At 46.5% G+C, this 18,597-nt stretch overlaps 1 protein-coding gene across 1 annotated transcript in view; it reads right to left on the reverse strand.

Annotated features, from left to right (window-relative positions):
• Positions 1 to 9,808: 9,808 nt before the first annotated feature.
• The window catches only part of LOC119391531 (arylsulfatase B), a 49,619-nt gene continuing 40,830 nt past the window's right edge, over positions 9,809 to 18,597 (reverse strand). Inside the window, exons 8-9 of the mRNA XM_037659209.2 lie at positions 16,278 to 16,714; positions 9,809 to 9,937 (exon numbers count right to left, since the gene is read on the reverse strand). Of these exons, the coding sequence (XP_037515137.1) occupies positions 9,809 to 9,937; positions 16,278 to 16,714 (566 nt within the window). The remainder of the gene's footprint in view (positions 9,938 to 16,277; positions 16,715 to 18,597) is intronic.

Below are 18,597 nucleotides of genomic sequence, written 5' to 3' on the forward strand. Positions count from 1 at the left end.
ATCCCTCCCCGATTAGCTTCGAGCGAGCTCGTCGACAAGAGAGACGAGTGAAAGCTCTTAAAGTGTGCGGCAAATCCCTGTAATTCTGCTCGTTCTAAACGGATTCAAGGAATTTGGGGGGGCTGTCGATTCGTGTAGGGAATTAACTCCGATACTGAGGCCGTTCAATGATTACCTGGAAAAAGGGGTACAGGACTCTTTCAACCAAGGGTACTCAACACTATCATATATTGGGCTGAACTATAAAACACTGACATAGTTAGGAGCGCTTTGGTCTGGGCAAGTAGGTGCGACATTTGCGAAGTTAACCAGCACGAAAGACGAGACGAAAGACACAAGTAGAAACAAGAGCAGTGCTGACCTGTTGTACATGTGTCTTTCGTTTCGTTTCGTTAACTGCGCCAATGGCATAGTTAGCCAGTGTTATCAAGTTGTAGCCAACAGTGTGCCAACACTTGACAACACCACTAGTCGATAGTTAGCCAACGTTATACATTCGTAGCCAAGATGAAGCACGAGTGAGCCGCGACCAACCAAAACTGGCAAATTCAAGTCATCGCTATCCACCAGTTAGCCACCACTAGACAAGATCAGTAAGCACCAGTAACCTACTCCAACACCAGCCAGCAGGTGGCAAAAATAGGTCAATGCTCAGCAACAGTTAGCCAACACTACGCACCACTAGACAACGCTAGCCAACAGCGGACCAACCAGTTTGTATCGTGCGAATAAATACGGCACATATCATGGCCCGTGTTTCAAGAAATTTACGCTCTGTCAGGTATATTGTAATATTCTAGCTGAGTAAATGATTTTCATGATATCTAGCATTTGTGAATTTCACGTCATATCATTCGTCACATGTCACGTCGTTCATATCGTGGCATGTCATTCATTACAGCACGTTTCACGTGCATGGATGCACATGCATGTGTCAGCTCTGCAATAAATCGTGTCAGTAAAACTGCCACGAAGGCTATCATTTGGGCCAATTATGTAATGATATAGCCGGCATACGTATCCTACCGTGAGTGTCATTAGTTCTTACGCATGTAATCAGATGCACAGAATGGCATATACTGGTCTACCACTGACCAACCACTGCATCACGATGGAATATTTTCATGCATTTAAGGACGTATAGTGGGGATGGAAAGGAACGCGAACATGCGGCATCTACATTCTCTGCTGTTTCGCATTCATTTTCAAGCAGTTGTAGCATGGATGGTGACAAAAAGCTACTAGAGTCATTCATGATGCAATAGAAAACCATCTAATACCTTTTTTGCCACAAAGGTCAGAGCGTGATGAAAACAGCGCGCGGCGCTGTTCGCGTTTCTTTCTATCCCCCGTGTACATCAAATGAGTGCCACGCTATTCATGTCATGAATAGCAATACCCGCATGTTTATGTCACCACGTATCATTTCTGTTGGTCATGCACTCAGTCATGTCTTGTAAATTTCCGTATATTGTAAGTCAACGTAACGATCAGGGAAGAGCCAAGACGTAGGCGCATAGATAGATAGATAGATAGATAGATAGATAGATAGATAGATAGATAGATAGATAGATAGATAGATAGATAGATAGATAGATAGATAGATAGATAGATAGATAGATAGATAGATAGATAGATAGATAGATAGATAGATACGGCCAGAATGTCTTCGGTTCGCTAAGAAACGCTTCAAACTAAAAAAAAACACGTTGTTGTAAAACTACATAATCGGTTACGTGGATGTGGTTCATGGCAAAGAGTAGAGCCTGGTGCAGGGAAAAAAAAACCGTCAGTTTCTTCATTTGTCCCTGTGTTTGCGCTGTGCTGTATTCCTTACTATGGAAAACGTTGACGTTGCAGCGATATGATGATAAAACAAAGTGCACTAATGTAGTCTTTACTGTCCACATCGACCCAATGCATGAAGGCAGCAAATTTTGAGACCCTGTTCAGTGACCATGTTGCGAATGTAAACAGGTGGAAGAAGTGCTTTGCGAGAAAACAAAGTAATCTGTTGTTTTATAAAACGACACCGTGTTCGCCGGTGCAGCAGGTTAGTTTACGAATACTGCAGTCTTTTGGGGCCACCGCGCGGCTCGCACGCGCAACGTTTTTTGGGTATCGGTGGGCACTATCGATACCGGACCATCTTTAACGACCTTTTTTATCATAGCGGCCGTCCACTTCCTGGTGTATGGCGTAAACACGACGGTCGACCCGCATTGTGAGGCAATTTTTTTTTCATCTGCGATATGAATGAACAAGATTCGCGTTTTAGCGAGGAACACTAGAGGCAACTGTGAATAAACAAAATACGGTATACTTCTGAATCACCCTCGACAGTTGTTCCCCAAAACAAACAAACAAAGAAAAACTGAATAAGGACGGAAGACCGAACGCGAAGCTGAATGTTTGTTTGTGTCGATATCGCTTCCGCCGAAATTGGCGGCAGTGACGTCACTACCATCGCGTCAGGAATATGGCGGTCGCAGTTATCGTAATGTGGTTATCGTAATGTGATTATCACTACGCACATACAAGAATTCGCACTATGTGCAACGCAGATCATATTTTAAAATTGGCTATTCCCTTCATGACCGTTTCCATTCGACGACAGGAACTGGAGTTGAAAGCAGCTCACCCTCCATGCGCCCTTCCTTATGGTTGTGGTTTAAGCCTTAAGGAGACCGTCTACGGTCAAGGGAACCAGCCGAAATTCTTTTTTGCTGGATCAAACTCCGGCCACGTCGAGCACATTTCGATGGAAGCGAAATGGAAAACTCCCGCTTATACGCAGGCGTTTGCATAATTTCATATCATAATAATCATATCATCACGTGTAAAGTATAACGTACACATATAGTGATAGAGCTGAACTCTTCAATACGGGAATTCTCGCGGCAACGAAGAAATCTGGCCTCCCTAGCGAACATCCATAGAATTCGATGCATTTGCCCCCTCTCGACAGCGAAGAGATTTCAAATAATACTCGCGCAATAACGAATGTTTCAGGTAGTGATCCGTAACATATTTTTCTTTACCCAGAAGTTCTAAACTTGCAGCACCGCTCATTCGGCAAGTCGGCCAAGTACGTTTCCACCAACGTGCATGGTCCTGGGAATGCTTGCCGTGGCGTGGACTGTTACTTTGGTCACCGTCACCCAAAACTGCTTCATGCAGCTGGTTTCGCGACTTGTCTGTACGCCTCCGTAGCCTTGCCGGATACGGAAGCGGGTGTTTCTTCTGCAAGCATCGATGACCTGCGGCCATTAGCTGAAGCATGGGGCGCGCTTCGCCGTGTCGGTGGAGCGATACTAGATGCCGTTGAACGGCACGACTTGTGTGCTCACGCCGACTTGATCGCGCACGAAGAGTTCAGCGACGACGCTATCATAGAAAGTGTGCGCAAAGAATATGAGAGTGATGACGAGGGTGAGGAAAGAAACGAACGCAAGAAAGACCAGTAAGTTCACGCGAAGTGCTTGATGCTTTTCCCGTCATTCGCACTTTCGTCGGTGCCCACGACGACGACGGCAAAGCTATGCAAAGCTTATTAAGCAGCGAGGCTCGAGCTGTCAGGCTCCTTCAAAGCAAAGTGATAAAGAGCAAGATCAACGACTTCTTTAAATTAATTTTGCTTGTGCGAAGTAATTGGTGCGCGTATTTTTCTATTTTCGCGATAACGAGATTCTCCCGAGAACGAAGAAAAGTCGCAATCCCCGGTGATTTCGTTACTGAGGGGTTCGACTGTATGATGGATATGAAAACAAGCACGGATGGTCGAACTTGACTTGTGGCCCTCGACTACTAACTTCGACGTCATAATCAGATTGTCATTACGCCAAGCGAAACCCTAAACAGACTATGTCCATCCCTTTTCAAATGTGGCATTCCAATAAAGCTGTTCGCATCTTAACAGTCGTACGATGACCGGTCGTGTGGCTTTACCGAAGCTGTGTGCGTGGTGTGTGTGTCACACTTTTTGAACTCTTAGCTAACGAACCGTCATGTTCTTACTGACGGTAATATCAGTGTCTTCGCTAATTTATCCTGAATGCATTCTTTTATTTCTCACCAAGTTTCCCCCAAGAAGACGCACACGTGGCAACGCGTGGTTATCCATCCTAAAGAGCCCAACAGAGGAACTTTCAGTGGCCGTCACATGTGGAAAGAGTCACGTGACCCGAGCAGAAACGTCGCGTATGATTTTAGTGATAGAGCCACGCGTCGCTGTGGACTCTGGTTCTGGCAGTTGTGATATTAGCATAGGTTACTGAATCTCCAATGACACGGGCACTGACATTGGCAAAATAGCGACACTGATGCAACGCCAGGATGAACCTTCCTTTGCATTCAAATGTGAAGGTGGTCGTATGACAGAGGTAAACTCAACAACGTGTACTAAAAGCCAAAATCCATCCTCTTGATACGAAACCACTATGAGAAAACCAGATCCTGGACACTTTGCCAACGGCTTCGTCAATCCACAAGGCCACGAAAGCTGTATTGTGATTCTGCAACCAGATTTCACGAACGTCCGTAGACTACCAGCGCAGGTTCGTGTATTGTGTGTTCACACGAACGATATTCACACGAACGATTTCTTCTTTTATTGCGATAGCAATTACACGGACACTCTCGGCGGCCTTCTGCCGTCGTCGTGTGGTTCTGTATATGTATATCTACGTAAAACCCCCTTAGAAATACTTCAGAAGAAAGTTGTCCGAAGCGCGCGACCGGGGACCCGAACCTGCGACCCCTCGCTCCACGGCGCAATGCGTTTAACCAATCGGCCACAACGCATACATCCTGCTGCATGGTAATGGCGAGCTAGTTACATGCACCATTTACTGCTGTTGGTACACACACATCTGAGGCGCAACACCACCACGCGCGTGCGCTCCGATCCAGGCTGCCGTTGTGAGGCTACGGTCTGTCTTGAGGCCCGTGCTTACTTCTCCCTTTACGGCATACGCACGGGGGGCTGTTTCTGCCTATGATCGTAACTTCGCGGGTCTCTCCGAACCCGCTTTGGGGGTTAAGGGACCTTACGGGGGGTTGGCTGGCGACGCCCTCACGCGTAGCGCACCGTCGTGATTATATTCCCCGCGAGATCGGGTTATAGGTGGCTGCACCGTCGCCGCTTTTGTGTGGATAGGCGGACGGTGGGGCGTATAGAAATGCACGCAGCGGCTCTTCGCCGTAGGCGGTTTAAGTCCATTGTCGGCGAATAAAGCGCGTTGCCTGCAGGCTAATGTTGATGTATACGCCCTCCATTACTACATTAATGCACGAAACCGGCCTTATGTTCCTATTACGTGTGAGAGAAGCGCAATCTGCCAATCAATGGCGTACTGGCCTTCGGTCACATTCGTGTTTTGCACTGTGCTCGATGTTTTTTCTTGCTCTATTTGCACGTGTTTAAATTGTGTTTTGCCTATACCACAATACAAATAGTGTTGCGCGACTGAGCCAGTTAAGTATTTATTTCTTGCTCTAGCGTCTACAAAAAAGACAGCCTGCATTTCTGCGTAATTAGATGAAGTAGAACTCTGTGCACTCTGCTTTTGTGTTTGCATGAGTACGCGTTCTGCTATAAAAATGCGTGGCTTCAGATCTTTTTTTTACCACTAACCGGCCTCTGCGGACGCTACTTCATGGTTTGCGGTATCACAAGGATTTCCAAATCGCCAACACATCACGAGATGGTGTCGCTAAAATTCTGCATTCACGCCTCGACATTTAGTACTTTTTTTTCGTATAGGACGACGCCGAATCAACTATGTGACGTGCTTGAACGAGAAGGCGGTACCCACAGTGAAGTGACTTTGGCGAATGGACGGTACGATGGTTAGACCTAGCGCCATGCCGACACGTGCATGCAATTGTTTATTAGAGTGCTTACAAGTCTCGTAAGGCGAAATGCTTATGTATATCGTGTAGGCCTACATACACGCATTTGATTCTGTGCTAGCACAACGGAACAAGCTGTAATCTGAGGACGTGCATGACGTACGCACACATGCGAACACGGTGTAGCTAGCAGACGACGCAGGTAGCCATCAGCACCACTGGGTTTCTTCCGCTCGCCGCTAGGTGCCGACTCTGCTAGATTTCGCGGCCAATAGAAACAGCTGCATTGTACTCGCAGCGGCTGCTCAAGCCGTAAAAGAAGGGAGCGAGAGCGCGCCTCCAGACCGGCCGTGGCGTGGCAGAGGCGTGTTCGCTATCACCCGCAAGATGGCGCAATCGGCGAAGGTTGCTGAGGACGTTACACGGCCAATCTTTTACCGAAGTAGGGCTGTCCGTCTTCGGCTTCGTACTTTGACGGGCAAGTTGTGGTCGCCTGTGCTCGCAAGCGTACCTCTTTCATCGAAATGTCTCCGTCGAAGCCAAATACCGCACGAAGGTCGCTACGCCTGCTGCAGGGTCCGTGTTTGCTAAAGGAGCGAGCTGCTAGCCTTTCCTCGTATGTAGTTCCTATTTGTTGCTGTCGCATTCATTGCTATGCCCTTGCGCCGGAGCTGACTTTTTTGCTCAGTCTGCCCCTTTCTTACTTTATTACTACCCCTTTCCGCCACTCCACGCGTTAGGTAGCCTTTCCCGTTCTTTTCTCTTTTCCTGAATTTGGCCAATGCATACCTACGAATGACCAAAGAAGAGGAAAAGGAAAATGATAAACGGGAAGAAATATTGACAGAATGCTAGGTAGAGAAAATAGACGAACCAAGAAAGGGCCGTTTCACTACAACCCATAATGTCTTGTGGCATACGAGATGATTACAAAGATGCCCTTTTTCCATTTGAAGCCGGTATTTTGTTGGAAACTACTAATCCGTTTTTCATTTGGTACATCTCATTCCTATGTATATTTATACATTTACACGAGCTTTATAATTTAGTTGTTACCCACTTTCACCCTTCTATGGTGCACATTAGCAATGTGTGCCTACTTGCCCCCCGAAGGACATTTCCGAAGCAAGCTGGACGTTCCGAAGGAAATTTTAGTTTTGAAACTCACTACTTTAACGTATTCAAAATGTGAAACCATGATAACGCGAATCAACATAGCGGTTTAGTTCATAGCTCGCAACTAAAGTGAAAAACGTGAAATAGGAAAGCTGACAATGACGTTATCGAAGTAATAACAGATTTTTATTTTCGTACACGCAGCGACACACTATATAGGCATGAAACATAGCATAGACAGAGACGGAGTTTTCCCCACGTATACCCGACAGGTGAAACCTGTTTTTATTAGAGCGCAGCTGTTAAGGTCGAGGTTTGACGTGTGTCGTAGGCAGAAAGCTATCATCATCATGAACCGTCACGCGCTCAACGACCGCCTGAGCGTTCTGTTCAGATGGTTAACAAGAGATGCTGAAACGCAGTGAGATTCACCTAATATTTGTGGAAAAATCACACCATCTCCCGCTAAAGAGGACCATGAGGCGATGCGAAGCAGTGTTTCGGCATGTCGAGCCCGCGTTTCAGAGGGGAAGGGGAGTGGGGAAGTGGAGAGCAGGAAATGGAGAGAGGGAAAATGAGAGAGGGTGAGTGGAGAGGAGGTGTGTGGGGAGAGTTTTCGCATGCGCAGTATGGGTGGTCACGCCACACACCATCACCACCCCCAGTTTGAACTCCGCCATAAGATGCTTCGCATGTAATATGCGCGCTATAGGAATCTTACAGCAGAGCTGTTACGATCGAGGTTTGCGTATAGCTAGAAAATTAGCATCATCATGAACCGGCACGCGCGCAGTGACCGACCGCTCAAGCATTCTGTATACACACGGTTAACAAGAGAAGCTGAGTGAGTGAGTGAGAATGACATTATTCTAAACATCCTGAGAAAGCCGACCCAGGGCCGTTAAGGCCCCTAAGTCAGCCTGGTGATCCCGCCCAGGCAGGCGCCGGCAGCGGAAGGCTTGTAGCGATGTCCTGGGCCCTCTGGACCGCCTGTGGTTGCTGCTTCTCGTCGTCGCTCGTGAGGACATCCTGCCAAGACTCTTGGGTGCTCAGTTGTGCTGAGCTGTGGGTAGGGCACAGCTAGAGCATTTGTTCGTAATTACAATATGAATGCTTGCAAAGTGAGCATGTGGAAGGTGTGTCGGGGTCGACTCTGTGTAAGATGGACGGTGTTATGTACCGTTCATTGAAGCCATAGCGCTGTTAAGACAGGGACCACCGAAAGAGGACGGGACGTGCGCTCAATGGCTTCAATGAACGTTACAAACCAACTAGCGCAGAAGTCTGTTCTCTTGGTGTTATGTACGTGCGCGTTTGCAGTCTTCTGAGCGTTAGTGCTTGTGCTTTGTAAAGTGTTGGATGCGGTGCTGGGAAGGTGCGTCTTTGTCCCCAGTAATGTGAAGTGATTCCGTGGTTTATGAGAGCTTGATCTTTGCTGCTGAGATTCTCGTAGCGCTCTCCCCCCCACCCCTCTTTCCCTCTGGAGGGGTCGTTGTCCGTGGCGCGGCGTGTGATTTCACACGCCAGACCGTTGACCTTCTCGTTGGCGTTGCAGTGGTCGCGTCTAGGTATCTGGCCCATGTGCGCTGGGAACCAGGATATGTGGATCTGGGCTTCTATAAGGCGCGAAAGCGGGCCACAACACGGAGGCGCCCAAGTGAAGCTGAAACGTCCCCAGGAGCTCTGCTGTGATTCAGCCTTGCGCGGCTTTGTGCAATCTGCGCTGAATTTTTGTGTGTAGACGATGCTGTGCTCTCTACTCTAACGCTGTGGACATGCGTGTTTCTCGCCTCCGCTAAACCGAGCTCCCAACATGTGGTGACCCGGATGTGATGGCTATGGGCACGTGATTCCTAGGAGAAAGGAGCAACACAGGGTTGCCACAAGCCCCTGCTTGTAGTGCGCGGAGCAGTTTTTGATAATTCGTTGAACTGACATTGGAGGGCACTAAAAGAGACGCGCGGTAGGCGGCAGTAACGCGGTATCTTTCTTTTTCAAGTATTGCTCAACCTAAAGAAAGGCTAAAAAAAAAAGACGATCGAACGCGGTAGTTATCTCAGCATATCTGAAAAAATTCGGTGTTTCTGAACAGGTGCTACAATTTTGTATTTAATATTATTCATTAGAGTTACTCTTTCAAAACTTCATCAAAATTTTTATGAATTATCGAGCTTGGCGGCTTGAAAGAAAAAAAATATCATGAGTTGCTGTATGAGGCTCAGAATACTGTGCCAATTTGATACGCATGGTGCCTATGTTTGTTTTTTATTACTTGGTGCAAGTTAGCTGAAAGACTCTGTACACCTAGGCGTGAAGTCTGCAATACTTGTCATTCGATCCGCGTATTGATGGGTAATTGGTTTAGATGGTTCGAAGTTATGTTGAAAAAGGTACTGATCGCAACAAAAAAGACCACACACGAGAAAGAGCGGTACAATGCACTTACGAGAATCTTAAAAATCTATTGAACTGACTACATTTTGGGTGGTCGCGCATGCGGTGCCCTTCATGTATGTGTATGCTGTGTTATTTCTTTGGTTGCGTTCTTTGTTGCCATTAATATGCCCAGAGGACCATAATTCATGTAACATCACTGAAGCTTGTTTGTGCTTTATGTTATAAAGGCTATGCACCCACACAGGAACCAAGTAAATAAGGAGCCCGAATAAAAATGTCAATCGTGAGTGCAGCGCCGTGTTCTCGTGGTCCCTTTTTTACCTTATCTGTGTGCAGGTGCACTGCCATTCTGAAATGAACCACTAATAAGTCTAGCAAGCCGCATAGTCGGCGCTGCTGTCTCTCCTTCAGGAGCCGTAAGCCTTTCTGAGTCGAGAGAGTGTCAGTGCACCCATGGTGCCCAGACACCGTCGTGGTATTCCGGGGCGCCTCGGGGATCGAGTGTGTCGTCCACGGGTGGCACCACGGTCTCGTTGTAGCCCTCCAACTTCTCCAACAACATGGACAAGATCTGCGCAAAAAATCGCTGTTCGTTCACGAAAGAACATGCACAAAATACTTGCACTAGAGCATGCATACTAAGCCGGTATAAAAAAAAGAAAGAACGTACGTTACGGAGGAGAACACGCACTAATTATTCGTAATTGAAAAGCGTAACGATGTGCAGTACGAACACGGACACAGAGATAAAATACAATAATTTTAATTGTATGAAATACGATACTTTCATAAAATAAAGCTTGAAATTCGGCGAGATCGTACATAGCTAATGTGAAATTTTTGAGCGCAATAAACAAGACATTCACAAGAACGAGAGAAACAGGACGCGCGCTACTTTCATCTAACTTTATTTGCGGCTTCGCCTGCAAATATATGCGGAAAACACGCATGCGCAGAAAATAAAATGCGTTGTCACAAACACCGTTTTCACTTACAATAACATACAAAATTTCAATAAATCACTCTCATTCTACTATTCAGCAACATGGCTATCAGAGGTTTGTACGTCCAGAACTGGAATGTACTTCATCGATCTGATCTCATCAAAAATACCTAATAGATTATCTGGAATTCATCCAAAATTGTGAAGCCTGCTTTTGTAACTTCTAGTTATAGCAGGGCGGTCTATTATAATCGTGATTCTAGCAGCATCCAAATTAAACGAGATATTTTCCTTACTAACTTGGATTCCCGCCGCTCTGTTACCCTCCTAGGCATGTTTCATAAATACTACTAAAACTCGAGGACCAGCCGTCTCTCGCTTGAAATTCCGTCACGTACATCTAATCGAATTCATAATCATCTCAGTTTCAAGCGCATTTTTGACCGCACGCGGTCATTTAATATTTCTGCATTGCCGTGCGCCATCGCACTATGAAATAATTCTCCAGATGACACTGTTTCCTTAAAAAAATCGCGCCAAATTTCGTGAGCACTTCTAACTTTTCATGTTCTCTTGACTTTTCATAACGATGTTGTTCCCTTTTTCTTTGTCTTTTACTACATTTGCTTATAGTGTTTCTCCTTCCTTTCAGTGTACAAATTTGTTTGTTTCGCCTTCGAAGTAGTTCCTTTTAACTTTTTTATTGTCATCCTTGTGTAATTCCCCTCCCCCCTTACTCAATGCTCATCTGGTGCTTGTAGGGTAATATAAATGAATGAATGAATGAATGAATGATTGAATAAATAAATAAATAAATAAATAAATAAATAAATAAATAAATAAATAAATAAATAAATAAATAAATAAATATATAAATAAATAAATAAATAAATAAATAAAAGTTACATTAAGCCAAATGGTGGGGAATGTTGCGTCTAAAAGCTGCCCTTTGAAGACTAGCTTTGCAGAAACCCCCAGCCCCGAATTGTAAACGATGCGATGGGCGACAGAAGCATGCATGACACACTGTAAATACACGACACATAAAGGGGTCATGAACCACTTTTCCAAGTAATGATCTAATGACCTCAGTATCGGAGTTTAGTGCCTCCCAAATCGATTGCCGCAAAAATTTCTCGAATCCGTCAAGAACGAGCGGAGTTACGGGGATTTGGCGCACGCTCTCAGCGCTTTCTCTCTTTTCTCGTCCCAACGAGCGCACTGGAAGCTAGACAGGGAGGGATGGCACCGGAGAAAGATGTTACGTCAGCGTGCGTCGTGAAACGAGATCACTCTCCCGCTGTGATTCGCGTGCGCGAGTGTGGCTACCGTGTAAAGTTAGCAGACCGAGGAGTGCGGCGCCGGCAAGTGGCGGCACCCCGTGGCAAGAAGCGCATCTTATCCGAACGCCACTCTCGATTTATGTTGGCTATCGGCCAATGAGAATGCTATGTCTTTTGCGACGCGGAGAAACAGATACGCGGTGTCAACTGACAGGCGCCCTGCCCACTGACGAGAGTGAGAAGCGGCCTCTGTTTGAAACAAGGTCTGGGTACGGGCTAGTTGGTTTTCAATTTCAAATTGTGGTCACAGCGCAAGGCAAGACACGAGAGAGAGAGCAACGAAGAAGATCTCTGTCTTCGTTGCTCTCTGTTTTGTGTCTTACCTTGCGCTGTGATCACAATCTGTTTGAAAAGAGGGCGCCTGAGAAAACAGCAACTTCGCGCTCCGCTTGTAGCCTTTACGTGGGGCGCAGAACTGTAATATTTGTCTGAGCAGTTCATTGCCGTGAGAGCTTTCCGCAGGATGTGATTTTCAACAAGCCCAAGGAGTGCTTCATCAAACACCTAACTAAAATAAAAATAAAAATAAGAAGTGGTCATGAAGAAAGTTTATAGATGAAGAGAGAGAGAGAGAAGGAAGGGCAGGGAGGTTAACACTTTATCCCTTTCCTCAGTGCAGGGTAGATACAGATATAACAACTTTTAATGACATTCCCGTAGTTGCTAGCCTAATGAGCATACCCTGTGGTATTCAATGAGTGTTCGAGCACCAGACGGTGTGCTCATTTGGCTTCACATGTTAACAGTTGTGGGCGCAAACCGAAATTAAACGAGGTGATTATTTTGAAGACACATAAGAACCAGTTTGTTTAGAGAGTTAGATGAGGTTTACTGCATTAGCAAACAACATGGTTCATGCATCAGTGAACCATCGGTGACGTTACTTGATTGCGAGTATGAATTTTTAAACCAGTACATGTGACTTAGATGTACATGGTTTTTTGTGTTCGCTTAGCTTTTGTTGATGCGCAGTGATTGGTGCGTTCCTTCAGTTTGCGCATGCGGGAGGCTTACGGTGGTTTTTCTTTTAAGTGTCGTCTCTGAAATAAAAGATTCATTTGTGAGTTAGCGCTGTGTTTCGTGTAGCGTCTTTCGTCTGTCCGCATGTGGTTGCGCTGCCGTTCCATTATGAAGCACGACCAACTAGCCCAAGTTTCAATCTTGTACTTCTATGTACCCCAAAATTTGTTTTTATAGATATATTTAATATAGAAGTAAGCGTCTGTGCGCAAACATCTTTGCTCGAAAATTCCTTCTCTGCGACCAACCTTGTTTCGTTTACATGAAATGCCTCAAACTTATTCTATAGTTGCACAAAGCGTCGTAGGACGCCGCTGCTATTCACACTCTTGCCACTTGTAGCTCCGATTACCTGGTGATAAGTAAACGTAAAAAATTTAGGGAGACACGAACAAAGAAAACGAATATATCGAAGTAAAATACAAAGCTGGTTCTTTATGAAGCAATTACACTCAATAAGTCTGGAAACACGATACAGGCGGCATCCCTAATAGCTATGGCGATTGCGCATGAAGTAGAAGAACTGAGCGCTGGGCGAGTTGGTAATCCATTCTACAAAAACTGCGCGAAAGGAACACCAGGGATGAGGAAGAGACACAGGACAGGCGATCTCCTGTCTTGTCTCTCCCAATGGCTCCTAATAATTTTCATCGATATTTTGCAAACTCAATTTCGCCATTTTAATAAGTAGTAAGCAACATGTTTATTACTGTATACTCCAGGCATGCCCACATTATTGTATATTTGACCTTAACATTGCCTTGACACAAAAGTAAACTCAACTGGAATGTGAACATGTAAGCAGCAGTAGAAATGACGGAAACGGTTAAAAGCAAGAATAATGCAGAGAGCGTATTTTGGCAGCACGTTACAAAAGATATTGTTACGTGAATGACGAGACGCCTCTTGTGTAGATTATAAACAAGATATATTTAAAACAGCGGTTGCAGCGCAACGGAGAGGACGACGAGCTGTCTCCGCGCGAGCTCGGGGCTGAACCGGTCAGTGCTGCAACTGCTGTTTTAAATGTATCGTGTTTATAATTTACACAAGAGACGTCTCGTGATTCGCCTAACAATATATTGCAGTAAACAGACAGGACAGATAATACAGAGACCTAGGTAATGCACGGGATGCAAAAGTAGAAACGCTAAGAGATCACTTGTGTTAACAATAAAATTATGATGCTAAAAACACTTTGAATAAAGACACCAGGAAGAAAAGTCAACCAGCTCCGCTTCATGGACACCCATGAAACAGCGCAGCTTCTGGCGTGCCCTTCGCCAGGCTAACGCACTTCTACGTTTTGCAGTTCTTTCAGATCAGTTTACCATTGCTCGTTATTAAACACTCTTTGTTAAGCTGTGAGGCGGTAGTATAGCCACCACCTTTTGTAACCGCAATGTATCACGTGAAAGTGGTGTAACTGTGATAACGCGCACGCCATTTGTTGAGCTAGCAGATGTTGCCTTCTTCCTTTTTAGTGGAAGTTGTGTGTAAAGGAATTTACCTAATTTGTGTGGCACGTACGCGTTTACGATGATGACAGTTTTCTGATAGTCCGCACAGATTTCTGTGGCACATACCCGTTTGTTGGGCTAACTGTTCCCTTCATCCTTAGTGGACCAGTGGTCAGTAGTGGGATTTACCCAATGTCTGTGGCGCATACCCGTTTGTGATGCATACAAGCGCTACCCCAGACCTGGGACATGAATTAAAGGCTCGAACAAGAACAGCTTCGCTGCTAAAATATACGGTACACCAAGATGTCTTCTGTTAGGTAAATGCTTGATCAGTTAGAACTAGATTTGGCACCGGTGGAGCCATAGTTGTTAGAATCTTACTGTTAGACGCAAAGCAACCTCATTCTTGCATTCTTCAGACTTCGTAGCGAAGCACCACGCAAGAGAACCTTCGATAATGACACTATAGCGGCATCAGAATTTGCGCTATAGCCGCCGCATGCATTGGAGTAGGCGGCGCAGGACAGTGGCTATAGACAGCTGAAAGGGGAAAAATCGGCGGAGACGTTTGCGCGCTTGTCTGTGTCGAGACGGCGCGAGTACCACCACGTGACCCTGTTCTTCCAATTAGGACGCGCTGACCTCATCGCCTGCCCTCACTGGATAACTCTGGTGGAAAGATAACAGAATGTCACTGCCTTTAGTTTTATTCAGGCGGCTTAGTGACGCAGTACCAGCTTGAGGAGCGGATTTTAGCCAACGTTTTTTGTTTCACACGGTGGTGTTGCGATTGGAGTATCTTGTGTCTTAAGATACACGATAGATCATCTATTGTATCGGAAATACAGACACTGATACATGTTTTGCGAAGCGTATCGCGATACAGATACAAGACACATAAAGAATGTCTCACTATCTAAGATGCATGTATTTTAGATACTGCCCAGCAATGATAATGATGTTACGGGACACGGTGGACGCTGAAATTTGCCGAACGCCTCTCATCACCGCGCTGAGTTTCTGCAAGGTTGAACAATAATAATAATAACTGTTGGCGTTTAACGTCCCAAAACCGCTAAATGATTATGAGAGACGCCGTAGTGGAGGGCTCCGGAAATTTTGACCACCTGTGGTTCTTTAACGTGCACTTAAATGTAAGCCTCAAGCATTTTCGCCTCCCCCGAAAGGGCAGCCGCCGCGGCCGGGATTCGATCACACGACCCTCCACAAGGTTGAACAAGTGGTGTTTGTTGTTCAAAGCCTGTTAACGTAGAATAAAGTTTTCGTTTGGCATAATAGGACCAGTATGTTTGCTGTTCGCTGAAATCTGCAGCGCGCCTGCTGTGGTAACATTTGTGCTTCTCAGGGTGACAAGTGAGGTGCTCTTCAGTACTTTTCGTTGACTCTTTCGTTGCATCTTTTCAGTGTCAGTTGCCTGATTTATGCCAATGATATATGACGTGGTGTGACAAACTGTTCACCGTACGGAAAATATATCTTTATCAGATGAAGGCGCTGCTAGTTACTGCTCCGTACTTTATTAAATCCCACAATGAAAAAACAATCCCCATCTCCACAATTCGCTTGACATAATGTCATAGATGTACGCCAAAATATTGTACTCCCGAGCACGCGCTTAGAGCAAGCATACGTAACCTGAACACTAATTATTACTTTTCGGCAGAAAGGTTCTTAGGTGGACTAGTTCGTTCATGAACATTGTGCCAGAACAGCGCAGAAAACGGGACGAAGAGCACTCAGGACACCGCGCTGATGTACTATAACTAATCAGGTGATGTACTATACCAATAAGCTGTTGTACTATAACCCAACCCTTTCACGAAACCAATACCTTTCACCAGTACCTTTTCACCAAACCACTACATTTCAGCTGACTGCGAACGAACAATGGCAGTAAGCATGCGATAAGGACAGGGCGGGTGTCATCGTTGTCGTTTGGTCTACGTAACCTGCAGCCACTGCGAGCCATGCCTGCCCCCCACTTGCGACAAAAATTGTCGTTTACGTGCCTTCAGAAGCAGCTTCTTCGATTGGTTCGCTGCTATTATAGCTTATATAAAAAATAAGCTTCGATGGGTTCTCGACAGTCCCCCTCCTCCTCCCGTACTTTGCCATACTCACTTCTGGTCGTTCTTCGGCCAAGTTGTGAAGCTCGCACGGGTCTTGCGAGACGTCGAACAAGTAGCGAGAGCCTCCCGGCGAGAAGTTGGCGTCGGTGTCGTCTCCGCACGTGATCGTTGCTTCCTGTCTCCACTGGCTGGCGTGCTCGAACACGTCCTCTCTCCCGTACAGGCGTTTCAGCACGGCCGCCGCTTTCGAATTGCACATCATTTCGTCGAGGCCTTCGTAGGGCCGACTGCCTCCCGGAATCTCGAAGCGCTCGTCCAGCTCGCCGAAGTCTCCCAGGACCAGCTTCCAGTCGCGGTAACGCAGCGCCGCTTCACCCGCCTGCCGATTGATGTTGATCAGGATCTCCGATCGCGGCGACGCCTCACCGTCGATGAGCGCCCGCCACATGTCGAAGCCGTCCATTGAGGGCAGTTGGTCCACGTCGCCACCTGTCCACGAATGGCAGTGGACGGATGTTAAACGCGTATTCTCGCAAAACGTGCGAATAACTTATTTACAGAAATGCAGAAGGGTGTTATTCGCAATGCCCACGAACTATAGGTGGCGCGCCGTGCTTTTCAAGATGGCGCCAGGAGGAGGGTCAACCCGTTTGTTAGCATAGGAACAGATGGGACGTGCGGACGTACGGCCCGTGCCACTTTCACCGGATAAAGTCATGAGCTGCGCTGAAATGGATATGAGACTAAAATACTTTCCCAAACCATGGAAAGTGCTAAGTACTCGCCACCTAATTATTTGCTGCGGTGTGAAAGGTTATATTTCAGCTCCGTTACCATTCATAACGATGCTTCGCGAAATCCTGTGCGTGCTACATAAAACTGCATGATCTAGAATTGACGTATGAGCTGAACGGCACTCCGAGGTAGTACGTACCCAGCCTGCTTGACGGATTTGCGGCAGTGGTAGGCCGCCAGCGAGTAGCGCCATCGCTGCTGCACGGGACCACACGTTTAACGTGGTGATGGTTTGCAAACATAATACGCCGTCGTCATTACTTGCGCAGTCGGGAACGCGGCCGGAGTTACGTCTTCAACGGAACACAAGCGTTTAACATCCCATTCAGTAGCGCTTGTGTCACAGCCATGCTGAGACTCTAGCCGTGTGCAATTCACTTCACTCGCATGTTGCAGGTTCGATCAGCACGATCGAAACATGAATATCGAAAAGAATGCACACGTATGCTTTTCGCAACGTCGAAGAAGTTAGCCGAGAGGCGTGGATTGTTGCCGTGAATGCACGTTCCATCGCTCTAACCATTTCGCTCCGCTTGTCGAGCTCGAGCGTGTTGGCGGCATGCGGCGCTCCATAATATCCACAATAATTGTAATACATGCAATGCACAAGAGGAACTATGGTTTTATTTTGATCTCGCTCAAGGATATTATACATTAAATACAATCAAAGTGACTTACGAGCGTGAAAGAACATTAACGCACGAGGGGACGTGAAGTGCAACTCGCTCCTCGTGAGTTAGCAGCTGGTGGTTCATCGTCGCTGTCACTCTGGGTGCTTTGAGTCTTCTACGTCCAGTGAAAAATCCTCGTCGTCAAGATGGTTTCCTTCAACATCACTGCTGAAAGCAATCTAAAGAATTTCCTCCGCCGAACGACTTCGACCACTCCGCGTCACCACGTTTACAATTAGAGAGACATCTGGGCGCGAATATTTTGCTCTCAAACCGGTCAACAAGCAAATCGCTTGCAGTGTGCTGCCACCTATCAACAAACGTACAAAAACAAGCGGCGCAGCCGCGCAGCGGTGGCTATGAAACACAACACACTGGCGAAGGACGGCTGGGACGGCGTGGATGGAAAGCGTTCGCTCCACGAAAGGCGGCGAGCAGACGCGTCCTCGAATGATTGAAACGTCGCTCGCACGATTCGTAACAGCGCTTTGCTGACAAAGGATAGAGGTTCTATTTTAATGTGTCGCCAACTTGAGATCACTCAGTTATACAAGAGCACATCGCGAGCCCGCGCGACCGCCCGCATACAGTGTTATGGGACTCATGCACTACAAGAAACACTGACCAATGCTATATGCAAGTAAAACAGGGTGAGCTTCAAGTGAATATGTCAGACGATAACATTTAACTAACCTACGTGGCTACAGAAAGCCTCGCGAAGCTGATAGTATGTGTACGCTCTGGGCTAGCATTGAAAGCGCGAGTTGCCACGTGTTTTCACGAAAACTTCGCGTCTCGCAAGAACGAATCAGATTTCTCGTGTCACGGAGGGCCCGGTTTGTTCACTGATGCAGGGAACATGCGAAGTCGTAGTGTTCCTTTCTTGCCAACGCGTTAACACTGAGG

This window comes from Rhipicephalus sanguineus, chromosome 4, assembly GCF_013339695.2.
Source record: "Rhipicephalus sanguineus isolate Rsan-2018 chromosome 4, BIME_Rsan_1.4, whole genome shotgun sequence".
Taxonomy (NCBI): domain Eukaryota; kingdom Metazoa; phylum Arthropoda; class Arachnida; order Ixodida; family Ixodidae; genus Rhipicephalus; species Rhipicephalus sanguineus.